This window comes from Saccostrea echinata, unplaced genomic scaffold (genome assembly GCF_033153115.1).
Source record: "Saccostrea echinata isolate AGI-Se365-2 ecotype Australia unplaced genomic scaffold, CSIRO_AGI_Sech_v1 ptg000162l, whole genome shotgun sequence".
Classification (NCBI taxonomy): domain Eukaryota; kingdom Metazoa; phylum Mollusca; class Bivalvia; order Ostreida; family Ostreidae; genus Saccostrea; species Saccostrea echinata.
This window is the reverse complement of record NW_026889911.1, coordinates 1-23,359: the sequence shown is the minus strand read 5'-3', so window position 1 is coordinate 23,359 and position 23,359 is coordinate 1. Positions and strand designations below refer to the sequence as shown.

The 23,359-nt window shown below is 36.6% G+C and overlaps 12 protein-coding genes across 12 annotated transcripts; 9 read left to right on the top strand and 3 right to left on the bottom strand.

The window, feature by feature from the left end:
- Window positions 1–4,246: 4,246 nt before the first annotated feature.
- LOC133177541 (histone H2B-like) lies at window positions 4,247–4,618 on the bottom strand. Its single transcript, XM_061312510.1, has one exon. The coding sequence runs from the start codon at window positions 4,616–4,618 to the stop codon at window positions 4,247–4,249; it is 372 nt and encodes a 123-aa protein (XP_061168494.1).
- A 255-nt stretch (window positions 4,619–4,873) lies between these two features.
- LOC133177540 (histone H2A) lies at window positions 4,874–5,251 on the top strand. Its single transcript, XM_061312508.1, has one exon. It carries the CDS (start codon window positions 4,874–4,876, stop codon window positions 5,249–5,251), a length of 378 nt encoding a protein of 125 aa, XP_061168492.1.
- A 2,141-nt stretch (window positions 5,252–7,392) lies between these two features.
- Window positions 7,393–7,980, top strand: LOC133177539 (histone H1-delta-like). Its single transcript, XM_061312507.1, has one exon. The coding sequence runs from the start codon at window positions 7,393–7,395 to the stop codon at window positions 7,978–7,980; it is 588 nt and encodes a 195-aa protein (XP_061168491.1).
- Window positions 7,981–9,309: 1,329 nt separating this feature from the next.
- On the top strand, window positions 9,310–9,720 carry LOC133177538 (histone H3). The gene has a single exon (XM_061312506.1). It carries the CDS (start codon window positions 9,310–9,312, stop codon window positions 9,718–9,720), a length of 411 nt encoding a protein of 136 aa, XP_061168490.1.
- A 1,385-nt stretch (window positions 9,721–11,105) lies between these two features.
- Window positions 11,106–11,417, top strand: LOC133177536 (histone H4). Its single transcript, XM_061312505.1, has one exon. It carries the CDS (start codon window positions 11,106–11,108, stop codon window positions 11,415–11,417), a length of 312 nt encoding a protein of 103 aa, XP_061168489.1.
- A 1,067-nt stretch (window positions 11,418–12,484) lies between these two features.
- LOC133177533 (histone H2B-like) lies at window positions 12,485–12,856 on the bottom strand. The gene has a single exon (XM_061312502.1). It carries the CDS (start codon window positions 12,854–12,856, stop codon window positions 12,485–12,487), a length of 372 nt encoding a protein of 123 aa, XP_061168486.1.
- Window positions 12,857–13,111: 255 nt separating this feature from the next.
- Window positions 13,112–13,489, top strand: LOC133177534 (histone H2A). The gene has a single exon (XM_061312503.1). The coding sequence runs from the start codon at window positions 13,112–13,114 to the stop codon at window positions 13,487–13,489; it is 378 nt and encodes a 125-aa protein (XP_061168487.1).
- Window positions 13,490–15,631: 2,142 nt separating this feature from the next.
- LOC133177535 (histone H1-delta-like) lies at window positions 15,632–16,219 on the top strand. The gene has a single exon (XM_061312504.1). It carries the CDS (start codon window positions 15,632–15,634, stop codon window positions 16,217–16,219), a length of 588 nt encoding a protein of 195 aa, XP_061168488.1.
- A 1,160-nt stretch (window positions 16,220–17,379) lies between these two features.
- LOC133177544 (histone H3-like) lies at window positions 17,380–17,966 on the top strand. The gene is made up of 2 exons (XM_061312513.1): window positions 17,380–17,390; window positions 17,555–17,966. The coding sequence occupies exons 1-2, from the start codon at window positions 17,380–17,382 to the stop codon at window positions 17,964–17,966; spliced, it is 423 nt and encodes a 140-aa protein (XP_061168497.1).
- A 1,383-nt stretch (window positions 17,967–19,349) lies between these two features.
- On the top strand, window positions 19,350–19,661 carry LOC133177532 (histone H4-like; the record flags this gene model as incomplete). The annotated part of the gene is made up of 1 exon (XM_061312501.1): window positions 19,350–19,661. A coding segment is annotated over one exon (312 nt), but the record flags the coding sequence as incomplete, so codon positions are not given.
- A 1,065-nt stretch (window positions 19,662–20,726) lies between these two features.
- Window positions 20,727–21,098, bottom strand: LOC133177531 (histone H2B-like). Its single transcript, XM_061312500.1, has one exon. The coding sequence runs from the start codon at window positions 21,096–21,098 to the stop codon at window positions 20,727–20,729; it is 372 nt and encodes a 123-aa protein (XP_061168484.1).
- Window positions 21,099–21,352: 254 nt separating this feature from the next.
- LOC133177543 (histone H2A) lies at window positions 21,353–21,730 on the top strand. The gene has a single exon (XM_061312512.1). The coding sequence runs from the start codon at window positions 21,353–21,355 to the stop codon at window positions 21,728–21,730; it is 378 nt and encodes a 125-aa protein (XP_061168496.1).
- Window positions 21,731–23,359: the final 1,629 nt, after the last annotated feature.

Below are 23,359 nucleotides of genomic sequence, written 5' to 3'. Positions count from 1 at the left end.
AAATAAAATTTTACTTTTTCCACATCACAACGCCTACGCTAACTATATGGCCATTATTATTAGTGTTATCATTCTAGTATATTTGTTTTCATGTTTTTTTTTTTTTTTTTTTTTTTTTTTTTGTTTTGTTTTGTTTTGTTTTGTTTTGGTTTGGTTTTTTTTTTTTTTTTTGTTTTTTGTTGTTTTTTTTGTTGTTGAAGTTTTATTATTATTATTAATTTTTTTTATTTTATTTTATTTTATTTTATTCATTCATTTATTTTATTTATTTATTTATTATTATTATTATTATTATTTTTCTTTTTCTTTTTTTCTTTTTTTTTCCCCACTTTATTTGGAATCAAATGTGGAACGAATGGAATAAAAGTTCATGCGTACCTTTTGAAAGACAGATACATACATTCTTATTCTTTTCATTTATTTATTCTTTTCATTTATTCATTCATTCATTCATTCATTTATTTAATTATTCATTCATTTAATTAATTATTCATTTATTTGTATTATTTGTTTTGTTCTTGTTTTTGCAACAGGGTAATTCCTGTTCATCCTATATGCACCATTCTGATTATCTGCAAGTATCATGATACTTAGTAATATTACTGGGCTTGTTCAGATAATGGTAGGAGGAAATAATGACAAGAAATATATAATATATATTTTTCGAAAATGCATTTTGCTTCAATAACGAATTGAAAATATATGTATATATATAATAAATAATTCTATTTTCTATTCAATTGACGTTACATTCATCCCCATTATTCACCATATATATATTTTTAAAAAAAATATTTGACTATATGTATCTGCAGTGAAATCATGTGTCAAAAACCGACTTGATTTTCTTTTTCTTTTGGGGCAATTCTGTGGATTGAAACTACCTACAGACGTAGCCAATGGTCATCTCGTTCACCTGACTAATCGTAGCGAGTGTTACTGCGGGCACCAGCCAATCGACTAAGCCGACTGGTAGACCGCAGCGATTTTCAACTTGAGCTTACAAAGATATATAAGTTCACGGTGCAACACTGCCACTTCATTCATTCGAGTTTGAATAATCTGAGGAGATAGCATGGCACGTACCAAGCAGACGGCACGAAAATCTACAGGAGGCAAGGCCCCCAGAAAACAGCTCGCTACCAAAGCTGCTCGTAAAAGCGCACCAGCCACGGGTGGCGTTAAGAAACCGCATAGATACAGGCCAGGAACTGTCGCCCTCCGTGAAATTCGGAGATACCAGAAGAGCACTGAGCTTCTCATCAGGAAGCTGCCATTCCAGCGCTTGGTCCGGGAAATCGCTCAGGATTTTAAGACCGACTTGCGTTTCCAGAGTTCAGCTGTCATGGCTTTACAGGAAGCAAGCGAAGCTTACCTTGTTGGTCTCTTTGAGGACACCAACCTGTGCGCCATTCACGCCAAGAGAGTAACCATCATGCCCAAAGACATCCAGCTGGCCAGACGTATTCGTGGAGAGCGTGCTTAATTTTAAGCTGTATTTCAAGTCCTAAAGCAAACGGCCGTTTTCACGGCCACCTACATTCTTCGAAAAGATGCCTTCTGTTCAGACGTTGAAACATCTCTGAAAATAATGTTGAATTATTTGGCCGAAATTAATAAATTTTGTCAAATTCGGCGTACAATGCCCCCAAATTGAAAAAAAAAAAAAAAAAAAAAATGTTGAGACACAGTACATCCTTCAGTGAATATATCTGTGCCTTACATATATATAATTACATAGCACAATGCTAGACAATTTCATAGTATTATTGTCATCATCAAGTTGTAGAAGTTGTCTACACATCTTGAAACTATATTTTGTACAAGTCCATCAACCTGCCCCTCTAGAATACATTCAAGAATTTTGCGAAATAAATTAGAAAATAGCACAATTATTTAAATAGAAAATGATGGAATGTGTCGAAGCAAAAAATAATAACAGTATTACAACTTTATCTCATTAGTTCTACAGCTATGCACATATGCGAGTACATGCATTTCAGAACTGCAATTCCGTATTTCATTTATATTCAAAGTATGATTTTTATTGATTTCTAAACAACGTCAAATATAACGATATTCATTCTAACGTGGCGTGTAATAAAATGAAAAAGGCTCATTTATAAAGCCGGTTTGGTCACTGCTTAAAGTTGCCTTTGAAAATTAACTGAGAAAAGAGGAAATCAAATAAATTATCACATCTATAACTAGATATCATAAATGAATGAGAATCAAAAGTTTCATTCAGCTTCTACATTTTGTATTATTTCGGTGTTATCTGTCACACCCCTTTCCTTTGAATAACTTAATCCCCACCCACCCACCCACACACGTTTTTATTATCATTCGGCAACAACGGTATTTATTTTGTTAAACTCAAAGCAAAAAATACTGAAATAAAAAAATAACAACAACAAAACAAAAAATTGTGTATGTTTATCCTAAAAAATTATGATGCTGTCTGTCCTGCTTGATATAATTCCCCTCTCTCTCTTTATCATTTTTATTCATTTTCTGTCATGTTTTTTTTTTTTTTTTGTATATCAGTTTGTATAAAATGTATATATGTACCTCCACGTACCAATATTTTGGTTTAGGTGAATAAATTGAACCTAAACTTGCCTATATGTGAAGAAATTAAAGAATCAAAATTAATTAAATGTGGTTAAAATTCCCGTGGGGCAAGAAATGTAAACATTCCCATCATGCCAAGCTGACCAATCGTAAAGCTTGTCACAATACCGCTTTGGTAACGTTCCGAACTTTTCAAAGCATCGTGCGCTCTCACGGGTCCTCAATTTGGACTATAAATTAGGCAATTACGCATGATCAGTTCATCAGAACAGTACTACTGGCTGAACTTATAACATGTCTGGACGTGGCAAAGGAGGAAAAGGTCTTGGAAAAGGAGGCGCTAAGCGACACAGAAAAGTCTTGAGAGACAACATCCAGGGTATCACCAAGCCAGCCATACGCCGTCTTGCTCGCCGTGGTGGTGTCAAACGTATTTCCGGTCTCATCTACGAGGAAACTCGTGGAGTTCTTAAGGTTTTCTTGGAGAACGTGATCCGAGATGCTGTAACCTACACGGAGCATGCCAAGAGAAAGACCGTCACAGCTATGGACGTGGTCTACGCCTTGAAACGCCAAGGACGCACCCTGTACGGATTTGGAGGCTAAAGAATTCAGTTTGACAGTCAAGACAGAAGTTTAAAACAAACACAAACGGCCGTTATCACGGCCACCCAAATTTTTCGAAAAGATGCCTCTTAAACATCGTTAAGACAGACATTTACTTACTGAGTACTTGTTATACAGATATTCACTGTACAAAGTTGAATACAGAATGGTTGTAAGTGGTAAAATAAATACACAACAATAACAGAGTAAGACCCTTTATGTCGTAATATTTCCTCAAAACTATATACAGAGCAACAAATATGTATTGAATTTAGGTTTGGACAAGAAATATTGAATAAACACACACAAACAGTATATATTATTTAATTTTTTTTTATTATTATAATCATATATTAAAATAATAATGCTGCTGTCTTGAGTATTATTTTGAGGGATCGATCTACCGACAATGACAGGTACCAACTGGCGCTGAGTGACATGCTTTTTTTTTCTTGTTTAACAATTATGACTAATGTTAGACAATTAATTGTCAATGTATAATTATCGCATTTTGGTCATTGCACTTTTATTGATGTATAATTACTGATTGAAAATTCCAATATGTCAATGTCAAAGAAAGGGGAGGGGGGGGGGGTCTTGAATTTATTTATCTGTTTCATTGATATTAGCTGAATTGAGATACTTTATTATCAATTATATAATGTACGCTGATAATTAATTCAGTATACAGAGGACAAATGAACCAGGATTTTGTGTACATCAGATGGACCTCGCATGCTTGTATTTTATTTATATTTGAAGATACAGTTATTTTAGATATATGCTTGGTTGTACATTCAAGTTATTTGTGAATAAAATTTGGCTCTCATACATATAATAATACCTACTTGTATTTCTTTATTTATCCTACTTCTGTTATTATAATCAGTTGTAAACAATGTGGGATTTTTATACGTTTGCCACTTTTACGAGCACATGCATTCACATTGTAACACTCACACATATTATTTGTGTCTCAATAACGCATGTAATATGAAGGTATCTTTTCTTAAAAATTAGTTGGCCCTTAAAAGGGCCGTTTGGTGTGTGTACTTGCAAAATGAGATTATTTGCTGCTGGTGTACTTGGTGACGGCTTTGGTGCCCTCAGATACGGCGTGCTTGGCCAGTTCACCGGGCAGAAGGAGACGGACAGCAGTCTGGACCTCTCTGCTTGTGATTGTAGATCGCTTGTTGTAGTGGGCCAAACGAGAGGCTTCGGCAGCGATTCTCTCAAAGATATCGTTGACGAAGGAGTTCATTATGCTCATGGCCTTGCTGGAAACACCAGTGTCAGGGTGCACCTGCTTTAGGACTTTGTAGATGTAAATGGCATAAGATTCCCTCCTCCTCTTCCTCCTTTTCTTGTCTGTGCTCCTCGGTGTCTTGGCCTTGGTGACTGCTTTCTTGGCGCCTTTGGATCCGACTTTGGGTGGCATGATCTCAAGTTGACAGGTCAAACTGAAGAGATGAATAAAGTAAAATGGTAAAATTTACTATTTATATGCGAGTAGGAGGAGAAGCTTGTTACGGACCTCCGAGAAAACATTACTTGTTCGGATTTCACCTAAAGGCACAACAGAGCGACGCGTTAATTGGCTGCACCGTTGGATCCGCTTGGTTGTTTAAATTGGTGCGTGCGGGCGTCGCTGGATTATTCGTTGACTGTACACGAAAGAACATAACCGTTAAGAATGTCTGGACGTGGCAAAGGAGGCAAAGTGAAGGGGAAGGCCAAGAGCCGTTCTTCCCGCGCCGGACTGCAGTTCCCCGTGGGTCGTATTCACCGTCTGCTGAGAAAGGGCAACTACGCCGAGAGAGTGGGAGCAGGCGCTCCCGTGTACTTGGCTGCCGTTCTTGAGTACTTGGCCGCAGAAGTCTTGGAGTTGGCAGGCAACGCTGCCCGCGACAACAAAAAGACCAGAATCATTCCCCGTCATCTGCAGCTGGCCATCCGCAACGACGAAGAATTGAACAAACTCCTGTCCGGCGTGACCATCGCGCAGGGTGGTGTCCTGCCCAACATCCAAGCGGTGCTCCTTCCCAAAAAGACACAGAAAGCCGCCAAGTAAAAAGATCCTATAGTTGTGTTGTGTGCAGCACAAAACCAAACGGCCGTTTTCACGGCCACATAAGCTTTTCGAAAAGATACCTACATTACAAACGAGTTGAAACGTAAACAATTATTATAGCTAGAAAATAATAGAAACACACGAATTCAATAATTTTCAACACAGAACAGAGATCAAACATCAAAGAAAGTGTTATATATTTAATGATAAATAAATGTATTAAGTTAATAACAAAAGCAATAAATTTTAAAATTGACTCGCATGTATATTCGTATATGTACGTTTTTTTCTTTCTCGTTATAGGCAGTTGAATCCAAACCTTATAGGCCTGCGTACAAATGTTGAATTCTCACGTATTACTTGAATGCTCACTCAACAAAGAGATAAGAAAAAAAAAAACCCATTTCATTGACCAATTAAGACTAGAAACTGCGAAAATCATCTAACATGGCGATCTAACTTTCAATTTTTTTCCTTTGATACAAATATTTTTAAATATGATCATTATTTTATTAACATATTCAAAAGATCTGTAACTCCAGTTAAATCCTTAATGTTTCTTTTTTTTCCCCCTCGCTATTGTTTTATATGATGATTATTTAGACAAAATTCCTAATTGATAAAAATAGATAAAAGTTATGAATATAAGAATCTCATAAGAATAAGAAGATGTGGTTTATATTATGTCTTGAATGTTCTTATTCAAAAAAGTGTGCTTCCCATAATAAGAGTGAATAAAAGCAACTCGATGCCAGTTTCCGGATACTTACAGTACTAACACAATTAAAAACTGGTAGTAAATTTTCTTTCGAATAGACTACCGATGCGAATGACTAAACGACATTTTTTTCAACACTTTACATTTATTGCGATGTCCATCACTGCGCCGTGCAGCACATCTGCATCGTCACGTGACATATAGATGCAGGGAATCATGATCTGCACGTGGAAAGTGTGCAACCAATTTGATGCTTCTATCAATGTATTGTATTGTCTTGTATTATATACTGGTTGTCTTGTTCAACTTGAAAGATATAGATTTTAAATACATTGGCTTTTGACCACATTCTGTTTATTTACATGTACTCAATTATTTGTGTGTGTAAATTACAAGAAACAAATTAATATCAATGAATAAGCTACTCCCATTATTCGCCTTGTTCGTCTCTCTCTGTCTCTCTCTTATGTATAACTACTAATTAAGTGAGTGTTCTACAATTATTAAATACACGCCCTTTTTATGTGATTTTTTTTTTTCATGTAATTTACAAGGATGTCAGTTATGTATATTCTTATGATATAATTATACTGAGAAATTCAGACGTTGTACCACCGAATGTGGTACGTTACGTACGGTCTGGATCTTTCCGGTGTCCTCGGTGTTATAATTATAAAGTAGGTGTCATGTATTTAAATATTCGAAAAGAAATTATATGTTGTCCCTTTAAGGGGGTGAACATCCACTGATCTAGAAAGTATATTAGATATATATTTGAACATTCAACAATTTGTGAGATTCCGTGATTTCCCTTCATATGACCCTTTTGTTTGATTGTTTTTTTTTCTCTCTCTCTCCATTTCATATGAAATGCAAGGCACACATCACTATCCATTGTGCGCGTGTTTGTGCCGAATGTTTGCATTTTCATTCGGATTTTAAGTAACATAGAAGACAATTGAAAGAAATGTACATGTATGTTTTATCACATAGCAATGTAGTAAGTACTTCAATCCCTTACTCGTGTTCTATTCCTCTTGTTTTCGTGTTTTAATCAAATTAGTCGCTTCTGGGCTCCAGGGAACAGCGCATTTTCAGAATCAACAGACAATTCCTCCTTTAAAATGACAGATTAAGAACCTTAAACAAAAACAGTTATGTAGGAAATTATTTCAAGAAAACGCACAGTGACATATTTGAGAAAATTAAGTAAAATTGGGAGGACAAAATCGGAAAAATAACAGGTATTGAAACACAAAGTTTGACGAGTTCAATCCTCTACGCTCTCGACAATTGGGGAGTTTTCACGGAGGTCCGCGCTCGCCGCCACTCAAATAAGGCCATCGGCGGAGGTGATTTCATTCATTTCCTTATCGTCGATAACGTCGTTCACATCAGTTGTAGAAAACAGGACAAAAAAATTATGGCAGACGCCGCACCAGCAAAATCCCCCGCCAAGAAGAAGGTTTCCAAACCCAAGACGGTCCCCGCCCATCCCAAGTACATCGAGATGATCAGCGCTGCTGTGGCTGCCCTGAAGGAGCGCGGAGGTTCCTCGAGACAAGCTATTCTCAAGTACATCATGGGCAACTACAAAGTCGGTAATGACGCCTCTAGTGTCAACACCCATCTGAAGATGGCCCTCAAGAACGGAGTCAAGAAGGGAGTTCTCAAACAGGCCAAGGGTACAGGTGCCAGTGGTTCCTTCAAGCTGGGAGAGAAGCCCAAGACGGAGAAGAAACCCAAGACCAAAAAAGTCACCAAACCTAAGGCTGCCAAGCCCAAGAAAACGACCAAACCCAAGAAGACAACCGGGGAGAAAAAGCCAACAGAAAAGAAAAAGGCTGTTAAGAAACCTGCAGCACCCAAGAAGGCCAAGTCTCCCAAGAAGAAAGCAGCTACTAAGTCTCCCAAGAAAGCCAAGGCAGCTCCAAAGCCTACGAAAACCAAAGCGCCCAAGAAAGCCACAGCCAAGAAGTCAAAAACCCCAAAGAAAGCCACCAAGGCGTAGACTGCCAATTGTCTTAAACCAATTACAAAAGCCCTTTTCAGGGCTACCAACATTTTTAGAAAAGATGCCTCTATTACATACATGTACTAATGGAAACACAAAATGAATAAACAAGAAGTACACTTACCTATTACACATAGTTTATTTGTCTTCGACTGGAAGCAAATTGCAAAGTCATGATAATATTAACATGCTGTTTCTGAGAAGAAGAAGAAACAAAAGTCAGTTTTTAATTTGTTTACATACCCTCCCTCAAGTAAATAAAATTTTACTTTTTCCACATCACAACGCCTACGCTAACTATATGGCCATTATTATTAGTGTTATCATTCTAGTATATTTGTTTTCATGTTTTTTTTTTTTTTTTTTTTTTTTTTTTTTTTGTTTTGTTTTGTTTTGTTTTGTTTTGGTTTGGTTTTTTTTTTTTTTTTGTTTTTTGTTGTTTTTTTTGTTGTTGAAGTTTTATTATTATTATTAATTTTTTTTATTTTATTTTATTTTATTTTATTCATTCATTTATTTTATTTATTTATTTATTATTATTATTATTATTATTTTTCTTTTTCTCTTTTTTTTTCCCCACTTTATTTGGAATCAAATGTGGAACGAATGGAATAAAAGTTCATGCGTACCTTTTGAAAGACAGATACATACATTCTTATTCTTTTCATTTATTTATTCTTTTCATTTATTCATTCATTCATTCATTCATTTATTTAATTATTCATTCATTTAATTAATTATTCATTTATTTGTATTATTTGTTTTGTTCTTGTTTTTGCAACAGGGTAATTCCTGTTCATCCTATATGCACCATTCTGATTATCTGCAAGTATCATGATACTTAGTAATATTACTGGGCTTGTTCAGATAATGGTAGGAGGAAATAATGACAAGAAATATATAATATATATTTTTCGAAAATGCATTTTGCTTCAATAACGAATTGAAAATATATGTATATATATAATAAATAATTCTATTTTCTATTCAATTGACGTTACATTCATCCCCATTATTCACCATATATATATTTTTAAAAAAAATATTTGACTATATGTATCTGCAGTGAAATCATGTGTCAAAAACCGACTTGATTTTCTTTTTCTTTTGGGGCAATTCTGTGGATTGAAACTACCTACAGACGTAGCCAATGGTCATCTCGTTCACCTGACTAATCGTAGCGAGTGTTACTGCGGGCACCAGCCAATCGACTAAGCCGACTGGTAGACCGCAGCGATTTTCAACTTGAGCTTACAAAGATATATAAGTTCACGGTGCAACACTGCCACTTCATTCATTCGAGTTTGAATAATCTGAGGAGATAGCATGGCACGTACCAAGCAGACGGCACGAAAATCTACAGGAGGCAAGGCCCCCAGAAAACAGCTCGCTACCAAAGCTGCTCGTAAAAGCGCACCAGCCACGGGTGGCGTTAAGAAACCGCATAGATACAGGCCAGGAACTGTCGCCCTCCGTGAAATTCGGAGATACCAGAAGAGCACTGAGCTTCTCATCAGGAAGCTGCCATTCCAGCGCTTGGTCCGGGAAATCGCTCAGGATTTTAAGACCGACTTGCGTTTCCAGAGTTCAGCTGTCATGGCTTTACAGGAAGCAAGCGAAGCTTACCTTGTTGGTCTCTTTGAGGACACCAACCTGTGCGCCATTCACGCCAAGAGAGTAACCATCATGCCCAAAGACATCCAGCTGGCCAGACGTATTCGTGGAGAGCGTGCTTAATTTTAAGCTGTATTTCAAGTCCTAAAGCAAACGGCCGTTTTCACGGCCACCTACATTCTTCGAAAAGATGCCTTCTGTTCAGACGTTGAAACATCTCTGAAAATAATGTTGAATTATTTGGCCGAAATTAATAAATTTTGTCAAATTCGGCGTACAATGCCCCCAAATTGAAAAAAAAAAAAAAAAAAAAAAATGTTGAGACACAGTACATCCTTCAGTGAATATATCTGTGCCTTACATATATATAATTACATAGCACAATGCTAGACAATTTCATAGTATTATTGTCATCATCAAGTTGTAGAAGTTGTCTACACATCTTGAAACTATATTTTGTACAAGTCCATCAACCTGCCCCTCTAGAATACATTCAAGAATTTTGCGAAATAAATTAGAAAATAGCACAATTATTTAAATAGAAAATGATGGAATGTGTCGAAGCAAAAAATAATAACAGTATTACAACTTTATCTCATTAGTTCTACAGCTATGCACATATGCGAGTACATGCATTTCAGAACTGCAATTCCGTATTTCATTTATATTCAAAGTATGATTTTTATTGATTTCTAAACAACGTCAAATATAACGATATTCATTCTAACGTGGCGTGTAATAAAATGAAAAAGGCTCATTTATAAAGCCGGTTTGGTCACTGCTTAAAGTTGCCTTTGAAAATTAACTGAGAAAAGAGGAAATCAAATAAATTATCACATCTATAACTAGATATCATAAATGAATGAGAATCAAAAGTTTCATTCAGCTTCTACATTTTGTATTATTTCGGTGTTATCTGTCACACCCCTTTCCTTTGAATAACTTAATCCCCACCCACCCACCCACACACGTTTTTATTATCATTCGGCAACAACGGTATTTATTTTGTTAAACTCAAAGCAAAAAATACTGAAATAAAAAAATAACAACAACAAAACAAAAAATTGTGTATGTTTATCCTAAAAAATTATGATGCTGTCTGTCCTGCTTGATATAATTCCCCTCTCTCTCTTTATCATTTTTATTCATTTTCTGTCATGTTTTTTTTTTTTTTTTTTGTATATCAGTTTGTATAAAATGTATATATGTACCTCCACGTACCAATATTTTGGTTTAGGTGAATAAATTGAACCTAAACTTGCCTATATGTGAAGAAATTAAAGAATCAAAATTAATTAAATGTGGTTAAAATTCCCGTGGGGCAAGAAATGTAAACATTCCCATCATGCCAAGCTGACCAATCGTAAAGCTTGTCACAATACCGCTTTGGTAACGTTCCGAACTTTTCAAAGCATCGTGCGCTCTCACGGGTCCTCAATTTGGACTATAAATTAGGCAATTACGCATGATCAGTTCATCAGAACAGTACTACTGGCTGAACTTATAACATGTCTGGACGTGGCAAAGGAGGAAAAGGTCTTGGAAAAGGAGGCGCTAAGCGACACAGAAAAGTCTTGAGAGACAACATCCAGGGTATCACCAAGCCAGCCATACGCCGTCTTGCTCGCCGTGGTGGTGTCAAACGTATTTCCGGTCTCATCTACGAGGAAACTCGTGGAGTTCTTAAGGTTTTCTTGGAGAACGTGATCCGAGATGCTGTAACCTACACGGAGCATGCCAAGAGAAAGACCGTCACAGCTATGGACGTGGTCTACGCCTTGAAACGCCAAGGACGCACCCTGTACGGATTTGGAGGCTAAAGAATTCAGTTTGACAGTCAAGACAGAAGTTTAAAACAAACACAAACGGCCGTTATCACGGCCACCCAAATTTTTCGAAAAGATGCCTCTTAAACATCGTTAAGACAGACATTTACTTACTGAGTACTTGTTATACAGATATTCACTGTACAAAGTTGAATACAGAATGGTTGTAAGTGGTAAAATAAATACACAACAATAACAGAGTAAGACCCTTTATGTCGTAATATTTCCTCAAAACTATATACAGAGCAACAAATATGTATTGAATTTAGGTTTGGACAAGAAATATTGAATAAACACACACAAACAGTATATATTATTTAATTTTTTTTTATTATTATAATCATATATTAAAATAATAATGCTGCTGTCTTGAGTATTATTTTGAGGGATCGATCTACCGACAATGACAGGTACCAACTGGCGCTGAGTGACATGCTTTTTTTTTCTTGTTTAACAATTATGACTAATGTTAGACAATTAATTGTCAATGTATAATTATCGCATTTTGGTCATTGCACTTTTATTGATGTATAATTACTGATTGAAAATTCCAATATGTCAATGTCAAAGAAAGGGGAGGGGGGGGGGGGTCTTGAATTTATTTATCTGTTTCATTGATATTAGCTGAATTGAGATACTTTATTATCAATTATATAATGTACGCTGATAATTAATTCAGTATACAGAGGACAAATGAACCAGGATTTTGTGTACATCAGATGGACCTCGCATGCTTGTATTTTATTTATATTTGAAGATACAGTTATTTTAGATATATGCTTGGTTGTACATTCAAGTTATTTGTGAATAAAATTTGGCTCTCATACATATAATAATACCTACTTGTATTTCTTTATTTATCCTACTTCTGTTATTATAATCAGTTGTAAACAATGTGGGATTTTTATACGTTTGCCACTTTTACGAGCACATGCATTCACATTGTAACACTCACACATATTATTTGTGTCTCAATAACGCATGTAATATGAAGGTATCTTTTCCTAAAAATTAGTTGGCCCTTAAAAGGGCCGTTTGGTGTGTGTACTTGCAAAATGAGATTATTTGCTGCTGGTGTACTTGGTGACGGCTTTGGTGCCCTCAGATACGGCGTGCTTGGCCAGTTCACCGGGCAGAAGGAGACGGACAGCAGTCTGGACCTCTCTGCTTGTGATTGTAGATCGCTTGTTGTAGTGGGCCAAACGAGAGGCTTCGGCAGCGATTCTCTCAAAGATATCGTTGACGAAGGAGTTCATTATGCTCATGGCCTTGCTGGAAACACCAGTGTCAGGGTGCACCTGCTTTAGGACTTTGTAGATGTAAATGGCATAAGATTCCCTCCTCCTCTTCCTCCTTTTCTTGTCTGTGCTCCTCGGTGTCTTGGCCTTGGTGACTGCTTTCTTGGCGCCTTTGGATCCGACTTTGGGTGGCATGATCTCAAGTTAACATGTCAAACTGAAGAGATGAATAAAGTAAAATGGTAAAATTTACTATTTATATGCGAGTAGGAGGAGAAGCTTGTTACGGACCTCCGAGAAAACATTACTTGTTCGGATTTCACCTAAAGGCACAACAGAGCGACGCGTTAATTGGCTGCACCGTTGGATCCGCTTGGTTGTTTAAATTGGTGCGTGCGGGCGTCGCTGGATTATTCGTTGACTGTACACGAAAGAACATAACCGTTAAGAATGTCTGGACGTGGCAAAGGAGGCAAAGTGAAGGGGAAGGCCAAGAGCCGTTCTTCCCGCGCCGGACTGCAGTTCCCCGTGGGTCGTATTCACCGTCTGCTGAGAAAGGGCAACTACGCCGAGAGAGTGGGAGCAGGCGCTCCCGTGTACTTGGCTGCCGTTCTTGAGTACTTGGCCGCAGAAGTCTTGGAGTTGGCAGGCAACGCTGCCCGCGACAACAAAAAGACCAGAATCATTCCCCGTCATCTGCAGCTGGCCATCCGCAACGACGAAGAATTGAACAAACTCCTGTCCGGCGTGACCATCGCGCAGGGTGGTGTCCTGCCCAACATCCAAGCGGTGCTCCTTCCCAAAAAGACACAGAAAGCCGCCAAGTAAAAAGATCCTATAGTTGTGTTGTGTGCAGCACAAAACCAAACGGCCGTTTTCACGGCCACATAAGCTTTTCGAAAAGATACCTACATTACAAACGAGTTGAAACGTAAACAATTATTATAGCTAGAAAATAATAGAAACACACGAATTCAATAATTTTCAACACAGAACAGAGATCAAACATCAAAGAAAGTGTTATATATTTAATGATAAATAAATGTATTAAGTTAATAACAAAAGCAATAAATTTTAAAATTGACTCGCATGTATATTCGTATATGTACGTTTTTTTCTTTCTCGTTATAGGCAGTTGAATCCAAACCTTATAGGCCTGCGTACAAATGTTGAATTCTCACGTATTACTTGAATGCTCACTCAACAAAGAGATAAGAAAAAAAAAAACCCATTTCATTGACCAATTAAGACTAGAAACTGCGAAAATCATCTAACATGGCGATCTAACTTTCAATTTTTTTCCTTTGATACAAATATTTTTAAATATGATCATTATTTTATTAACATATTCAAAAGATCTGTAACTCCAGTTAAATCCTTAATGTTTCTTTTTTTTCCCCCTCGCTATTGTTTTATATGATGATTATTTAGACAAAATTCCTAATTGATAAAAATAGATAAAAGTTATGAATATAAGAATCTCATAAGAATAAGAAGATGTGGTTTATATTATGTCTTGAATGTTCTTATTCAAAAAAGTGTGCTTCCCATAATAAGAGTGAATAAAAGCAACTCGATGCCAGTTTCCGGATACTTACAGTACTAACACAATTAAAAACTGGTAGTAAATTTTCTTTCGAATAGACTACCGATGCGAATGACTAAACGACATTTTTTTCAACACTTTACATTTATTGCGATGTCCATCACTGCGCCGTGCAGCACATCTGCATCGTCACGTGACATATAGATGCAGGGAATCATGATCTGCACGTGGAAAGTGTGCAACCAATTTGATGCTTCTATCAATGTATTGTATTGTCTTGTATTATATACTGGTTGTCTTGTTCAACTTGAAAGATATAGATTTTAAATACATTGGCTTTTGACCACATTCTGTTTATTTACATGTACTCAATTATTTGTGTGTGTAAATTACAAGAAACAAATTAATATCAATGAATAAGCTACTCCCATTATTCGCCTTGTTCGTCTCTCTCTGTCTCTCTCTTATGTATAACTACTAATTAAGTGAGTGTTCTACAATTATTAAATACACGCCCTTTTTATGTGATTTTTTTTTTTCATGTAATTTACAAGGATGTCAGTTATGTATATTCTTATGATATAATTATACTGAGAAATTCAGACGTTGTACCACCGAATGTGGTACGTTACGTACGGTCTGGATCTTTCCGGTGTCCTCGGTGTTATAATTATAAAGTAGGTGTCATGTATTTAAATATTCGAAAAGAAATTATATGTTGTCCCTTTAAGGGGGTGAACATCCACTGATCTAGAAAGTATATTAGATATATATTTGAACATTCAACAATTTGTGAGATTCCGTGATTTCCCTTCATATGACCCTTTTGTTTGATTGTTTTTTTTTCTCTCTCTCTCCATTTCATATGAAATGCAAGGCACACATCACTATCCATTGTGCGCGTGTTTGTGCCGAATGTTTGCATTTTCATTCGGATTTTAAGTAACATAGAAGACAATTGAAAGAAATGTACATGTATGTTTTATCACATAGCAATGTAGTAAGTACTTCAATCCCTTACTCGTGTTCTATTCCTCTTGTTTTCGTGTTTTAATCAAAATTAGTCGCTTCTGGGCTCCAGGGAACAGCGCATTTTCAGAATCAACAGACAATTCCTCCTTTAAAATGACAGATTAAGAACCTTAAACAAAAACAGTTATGTAGGAAATTATTTCAAGAAAACGCACAGTGACATATTTGAGAAAATTAAGTAAAATTGGGAGGACAAAATCGGAAAAATAACAGGTATTGAAACACAAAGTTTGACGAGTTCAATCCTCTACGCTCTCGACAATTGGGGAGTTTTCACGGAGGTCCGCGCTCGCCGCCACTCAAATAAGGCCATCGGCGGAGGTGATTTCATTCATTTCCTTATCGTCGATAACGTCGTTCACATCAGTTGTAGAAAACAGGACAAAAAAATTATGGCAGACGCCGCACCAGCAAAATCCCCCGCCAAGAAGAAGGTTTCCAAACCCAAGACGGTCCCCGCCCATCCCAAGTACATCGAGATGATCAGCGCTGCTGTGGCTGCCCTGAAGGAGCGCGGAGGTTCCTCGAGACAAGCTATTCTCAAGTACATCATGGGCAACTACAAAGTCGGTAATGACGCCTCTAGTGTCAACACCCATCTGAAGATGGCCCTCAAGAACGGAGTCAAGAAGGGAGTTCTCAAACAGGCCAAGGGTACAGGTGCCAGTGGTTCCTTCAAGCTGGGAGAGAAGCCCAAGACGGAGAAGAAACCCAAGACCAAAAAAGTCACCAAACCTAAGGCTGCCAAGCCCAAGAAAACGACCAAACCCAAGAAGACAACCGGGGAGAAAAAGCCAACAGAAAAGAAAAAGGCTGTTAAGAAACCTGCAGCACCCAAGAAGGCCAAGTCTCCCAAGAAGAAAGCAGCTACTAAGTCTCCCAAGAAAGCCAAGGCAGCTCCAAAGCCTACGAAAACCAAAGCGCCCAAGAAAGCCACAGCCAAGAAGTCAAAAACCCCAAAGAAAGCCACCAAGGCGTAGACTGCCAATTGTCTTAAACCAATTACAAAAGCCCTTTTCAGGGCTACCAACATTTTTAGAAAAGATGCCTCTATTACATACATGTACTAATGGAAACACAAAATGAATAAACAAGAAGTACACTTACCTATTACACATAGTTTATTTGTCTTCGACTGGAAGCAAATTGCAAAGTCATGATAATATTAACATGCTGTTTCTGAGAAGAAGAAGAAACAAAAGTCAGTTTTTAATTTGTTTACATACCCTCCCTCAAGTAAATAAAATTTTACTTTTTCCACATCACAACGCCTACGCTAACTATATGGCCATTATTATTAGTGTTATCATTCTAGTATATTTGTTTTCATGTTTTTTTTTTTTTTTTTTTTTTTTTTTTTTTTTGTTTTGTTTTGTTTTGTTTTGTTTTGGTTTGGTTTTTTTTTTTTTTTTGTTTTTTGTTGTTTTTTTTGTTGTTGAAGTTTTATTATTATTATTAATTTTTTTTATTTTATTTTATTTTATTTTATTCATTCATTTATTTTATTTATTTATTTATTATTATTATTATTATTATTTTTCTTTTTCTTTTTTTCTTTTTTTTTCCCCACTTTATTTGGAATCAAATGTGGAACGAATGGAATAAAAGTTCATGCGTACCTTTTGAAAGACAGATACATACATTCTTATTCTTTTCATTTATTTATTCTTTTCATTTATTCATTCATTCATTCATTCATTTATTTAATTATTCATTCATTTAATTAATTATTCATTTATTTGTATTATTTGTTTTGTTCTTGTTTTTGCAACAGGGTAATTCCTGTTCATCCTATATGCACCATTCTGATTATCTGCAAGTATCATGATACTTAGTAATATTACTGGGCTTGTTCAGATAATGGTAGGAGGAAATAATGACAAGAAATATATAATATATATTTTTCGAAAATGCATTTTGCTTCAATAACGAATTGAAAATATATGTATATATATAATAAATAATTCTATTTTCTATTCAATTGACGTTACATTCATCCCCATTATTCACCATATATATATTTTTAAAAAAAATATTTGACTATATGTATCTGCAGTGAAATCATGTGTCAAAAACCGACTTGATTTTCTTTTTCTTTTGGGGCAATTCTGTGGATTGAAACTACCTACAGACGTAGCCAATGGTCATCTCGTTCACCTGACTAATCGTAGCGAGTGTTACTGCGGGCACCAGCCAATCGACTAAGCCGACTGGTAGACCGCAGCGATTTTCAACTTGAGCTTACAAAGATATATAAGTTCACGGTGCAACACTGCCACTTCATTCATTCGAGTTTGAATAATCTGAGGAGATAGCATGGCACGTACCAAGCAGACGGCACGAAAATCTACAGGAGGCAAGGCCCCCAGAAAACAGCTCGCTACCAAAGCTGCTCGTAAAAGCGCACCAGCCACGGGTGGCGTTAAGAAACCGCATAGATACAGGCCAGGAACTGTCGCCCTCCGTGAAATTCGGAGATACCAGAAGAGCACTGAGCTTCTCATCAGGAAGCTGCCATTCCAGCGCTTGGTCCGGGAAATCGCTCAGGATTTTAAGACCGACTTGCGTTTCCAGAGTTCAGCTGTCATGGCTTTACAGGAAGCAAGCGAAGCTTACCTTGTTGGTCTCTTTGAGGACACCAACCTGTGCGCCATTCACGCCAAGAGAGTAACCATCATGCCCAAAGACATCCAGCTGGCCAGACGTATTCGTGGAGAGCGTGCTTAATTTTAAGCTGTATTTCAAGTCCTAAAGCAAACGGCCGTTTTCACGGCCACCTACATTCTTCGAAAAGATGCCTTCTGTTCAGACGTTGAAACATCTCTGAAAATAATGTTGAATTATTTGGCCGAAATTAATAAATTTTGTCAAATTCGGCGTACAATGCCCCCAAATTGAAAAAAAAAAAAAAAAAAAAAATGTTGAGACACAGTACATCCTTCAGTGAATATATCTGTGCCTTACATATATATAATTACATAGCACAATGCTAGACAATTTCATAGTATTATTGTCATCATCAAGTTGTAGAAGTTGTCTACACATCTTGAAACTATATTTTGTACAAGTCCATCAACCTGCCCCTCTAGAATACATTCAAGAATTTTGCGAAATAAATTAGAAAATAGCACAATTATTTAAATAGAAAATGATGGAATGTGTCGAAGCAAAAAATAATAACAGTATTACAACTTTATCTCATTAGTTCTACAGCTATGCACATATGCGAGTACATGCATTTCAGAACTGCAATTCCGTATTTCATTTATATTCAAAGTATGATTTTTATTGATTTCTAAACAACGTCAAATATAACGATATTCATTCTAACGTGGCGTGTAATAAAATGAAAAAGGCTCATTTATAAAGCCGGTTTGGTCACTGCTTAAAGTTGCCTTTGAAAATTAACTGAGAAAAGAGGAAATCAAATAAATTATCACATCTATAACTAGATATCATAAATGAATGAGAATCAAAAGTTTCATTCAGCTTCTACATTTTGTATTATTTCGGTGTTATCTGTCACACCCCTTTCCTTTGAATAACTTAATCCCCACCCACCCACCCACACACGTTTTTATTATCATTCGGCAACAACGGTATTTATTTTGTTAAACTCAAAGCAAAAAATACTGAAATAAAAAAATAACAACAACAAAACAAAAAATTGTGTATGTTTATCCTAAAAAATTATGATGCTGTCTGTCCTGCTTGATATAATTCCCCTCTCTCTCTTTATCATTTTTATTCATTTTTCTGTCATGTTTTTTTTTTTTTTTTTGTATATCAGTTTGTATAAAATGTATATATGTACCTCCACGTACCAATATTTTGGTTTAGGTGAATAAATTGAACCTAAACTTGCCTATATGTGAAGAAATTAAAGAATCAAAATTAATTAAATGTGGTTAAAATTCCCGTGGGGCAAGAAATGTAAACATTCCCATCATGCCAAGCTGACCAATCGTAAAGCTTGTCACAATACCGCTTTGGTAACGTTCCGAACTTTTCAAAGCATCGTGCGCTCTCACGGGTCCTCAATTTGGACTATAAATTAGGCAATTACGCATGATCAGTTCATCAGAACAGTACTACTGGCTGAACTTATAACATGTCTGGAGTGGCAAAGGAGGAAAAGGTCTTGGAAAAGGAGGCGCTAAGCGACACAGAAAAGTCTTGAGAGACAACATCCAGGGTATCACCAAGCCAGCCATACGCCGTCTTGCTCGCCGTGGTGGTGTCAAACGTATTTCCGGTCTCATCTACGAGGAAACTCGTGGAGTTCTTAAGGTTTTCTTGGAGAACGTGATCCGAGATGCTGTAACCTACACGGAGCATGCCAAGAGAAAGACCGTCACAGCTATGGACGTGGTCTACGCCTTGAAACGCCAAGGACGCACCCTGTACGGATTTGGAGGCTAAAGAATTCAGTTTGACAGTCAAGACAGAAGTTTAAAACAAACACAAACGGCCGTTATCACGGCCACCCAAATTTTTCGAAAAGATGCCTCTTAAACATCGTTAAGACAGACATTTACTTACTGAGTACTTGTTATACAGATATTCACTGTACAAAGTTGAATACAGAATGGTTGTAAGTGGTAAAATAAATACACAACAATAACAGAGTAAGACCCTTTATGTCGTAATATTTCCTCAAAACTATATACAGAGCAACAAATATGTATTGAATTTAGGTTTGGACAAGAAATATTGAATAAACACACACAAACAGTATATATTATTTAATTTTTTTTATTATTATAATCATATATTAAAATAATAATGCTGCTGTCTTGAGTATTATTTTGAGGGATCGATCTACCGACAATGACAGGTACCAACTGGCGCTGAGTGACATGCTTTTTTTTTCTTGTTTAACAATTATGACTAATGTTAGACAATTAATTGTCAATGTATAATTATCGCATTTTGGTCATTGCACTTTTATTGATGTATAATTACTGATTGAAAATTCCAATATGTCAATGTCAAAGAAAGGGGAGGGGGGGGGGGTCTTGAATTTATTTATCTGTTTCATTGATATTAGCTGAATTGAGATACTTTATTATCAATTATATAATGTACGCTGATAATTAATTCAGTATACAGAGGACAAATGAACCAGGATTTTGTGTACATCAGATGGACCTCGCATGCTTGTATTTTATTTATATTTGAAGATACAGTTATTTTAGATATATGCTTGGTTGTACATTCAAGTTATTTGTGAATAAAATTTGGCTCTCATACATATAATAATACCTACTTGTATTTCTTTATTTATCCTACTTCTGTTATTATAATCAGTTGTAAACAATGTGGGATTTTTATACGTTTGCCACTTTTACGAGCACATGCATTCACATTGTAACACTCACACATATTATTTGTGTCTCAATAACGCATGTAATATGAAGGTATCTTTTCTTAAAAATTAGTTGGCCCTTAAAAGGGCCGTTTGGTGTGTGTACTTGCAAAATGAGATTATTTGCTGCTGGTGTACTTGGTGACGGCTTTGGTGCCCTCAGATACGGCGTGCTTGGCCAGTTCACCGGGCAGAAGGAGACGGACAGCAGTCTGGACCTCTCTGCTTGTGATTGTAGATCGCTTGTTGTAGTGGGCCAAACGAGAGGCTTCGGCAGCGATTCTCTCAAAGATATCGTTGACGAAGGAGTTCATTATGCTCATGGCCTTGCTGGAAACACCAGTGTCAGGGTGCACCTGCTTTAGGACTTTGTAGATGTAAATGGCATAAGATTCCCTCCTCCTCTTCCTCCTTTTCTTGTCTGTGCTCCTCGGTGTCTTGGCCTTGGTGACTGCTTTCTTGGCGCCTTTGGATCCGACTTTGGGTGGCATGATCTCAAGTTGACAGGTCAAACTGAAGAGATGAATAAAGTAAAATGGTAAAATTTACTATTTATATGCGAGTAGGAGGAGAAGCTTGTTACGGACCTCCGAGAAAACATTACTTGTTCGGATTTCACCTAAAGGCACAACAGAGCGACGCGTTAATTGGCTGCACCGTTGATCCGCTTGGTTGTTTAAATTGGTGCGTGCGGGCGTCGCTGGATTATTCGTTGACTGTACACGAAAGAACATAACCGTTAAGAATGTCTGGACGTGGCAAAGGAGGCAAAGTGAAGGGGAAGGCCAAGAGCCGTTCTTCCCGCGCCGGACTGCAGTTCCCCGTGGGTCGTATTCACCGTCTGCTGAGAAAGGGCAACTACGCCGAGAGAGTGGGAGCAGGCGCTCCCGTGTACTTGGCTGCCGTTCTTGAGTACTTGGCCGCAGAAGTCTTGGAGTTGGCAGGCAACGCTGCCCGCGACAACAAAAAGACCAGAATCATTCCCCGTCATCTGCAGCTGGCCATCCGCAACGACGAAGAATTGAACAAACTCCTGTCCGGCGTGACCATCGCGCAGGGTGGTGTCCTGCCCAACATCCAAGCGGTGCTCCTTCCCAAAAAGACACAGAAAGCCGCCAAGTAAAAAGATCCTATAGTTGTGTTGTGTGCAGCACAAAACCAAACGGCCGTTTTCACGGCCACATAAGCTTTTCGAAAAGATACCTACATTACAAACGAGTTGAAACGTAAACAATTATTATAGCTAGAAAATAATAGAAACACACGAATTCAATAATTTTCAACACAGAACAGAGATCAAACATCAAAGAAAGTGTTATATATTTAATGATAAATAAATGTATTAAGTTAATAACAAAAGCAATAAATTTTAAAATTGACTCGCATGTATATTCGTATATGTACGTTTTTTCTTTCTCGTTATAGGCAGTTGAATCCAAACCTTATAGGCCTGCGTACAAATGTTGAATTCTCACGTATTACTTGAATGCTCACTCAACAAAGAGATAAGAAAAAAAAAAAACCCATTTCATTGACCAATTAAGACTAGAAACTGCGAAAATCATCTAACATGGCGATCTAACTTTCAATTTTTTTCCTTTGATACAAATATTTTTAAATATGATCATTATTTTATTAACATATTCAAAAGATCTGTAACTCCAGTTAAATCCTTAATGTTTCTTTTTTTTCCCCCTCGCTATTGTTTTATATGATGATTATTTAGACAAAATTCCTAATTGATAAAAATAGATAAAAGTTATGAATATAAGAATCTCATAAGAATAAGAAGATGTGGTTTATATTATGTCTTGAATGTTCTTATTCAAAAAAGTGTGCTTCCCATAATAAGAGTGAATAAAAGCAACTCGATGCCAGTTTCCGGATACTTACAGTACTAACACAATTAAAAACTGGTAGTAAATTTTCTTTCGAATAGACTACCGATGCGAATGACTAAACGACATTTTTTTCAACACTTTACATTTATTGCGATGTCCATCACTGCGCCGTGCAGCACATCTGCATCGTCACGTGACATATAGATGCAGGGAATCATGATCTGCACGTGGAAAGTGTGCAACCAATTTGATGCTTCTATCAATGTATTGTATTGTCTTGTATTATATACTGGTTGTCTTGTTCAACTTGAAAGATATAGATTTTAAATACATTGGCTTTTGACCACATTCTGTTTATTTACATGTACTCAATTATTTGTGTGTGTAAATTACAAGAAACAAATTAATATCAATGAATAAGCTACTCCCATTATTCGCCTTGTTCGTCTCTCTCTGTCTCTCTCTTATGTATAACTACTAATTAAGTGAGTGTTCTACAATTATTAAATACACGCCCTTTTTATGTGATTTTTTTTTTTCATGTAATTTACAAGGATGTCAGTTATGTATATTCTTATGATATAATTATACTGAGAAATTCAGACGTTGTACCACCGAATGTGGTACGTTACGTACGGTCTGGATCTTTCCGGTGTCCTCGGTGTTATAATTATAAAGTAGGTGTCATGTATTTAAATATTCGAAAAGAAATTATATGTTGTCCCTTTAAGGGGGTGAACATCCACTGATCTAGAAAGTATATTAGATATATATTTGAACATTCAACAATTTGTGAGATTCCGTGATTTCCCTTCATATGACCCTTTTGTTTGATTGTTTTTTTTTCTCTCTCTCTCCATTTCATATGAAATGCAAGGCACACATCACTATCCATTGTGCGCGGTGTGAGC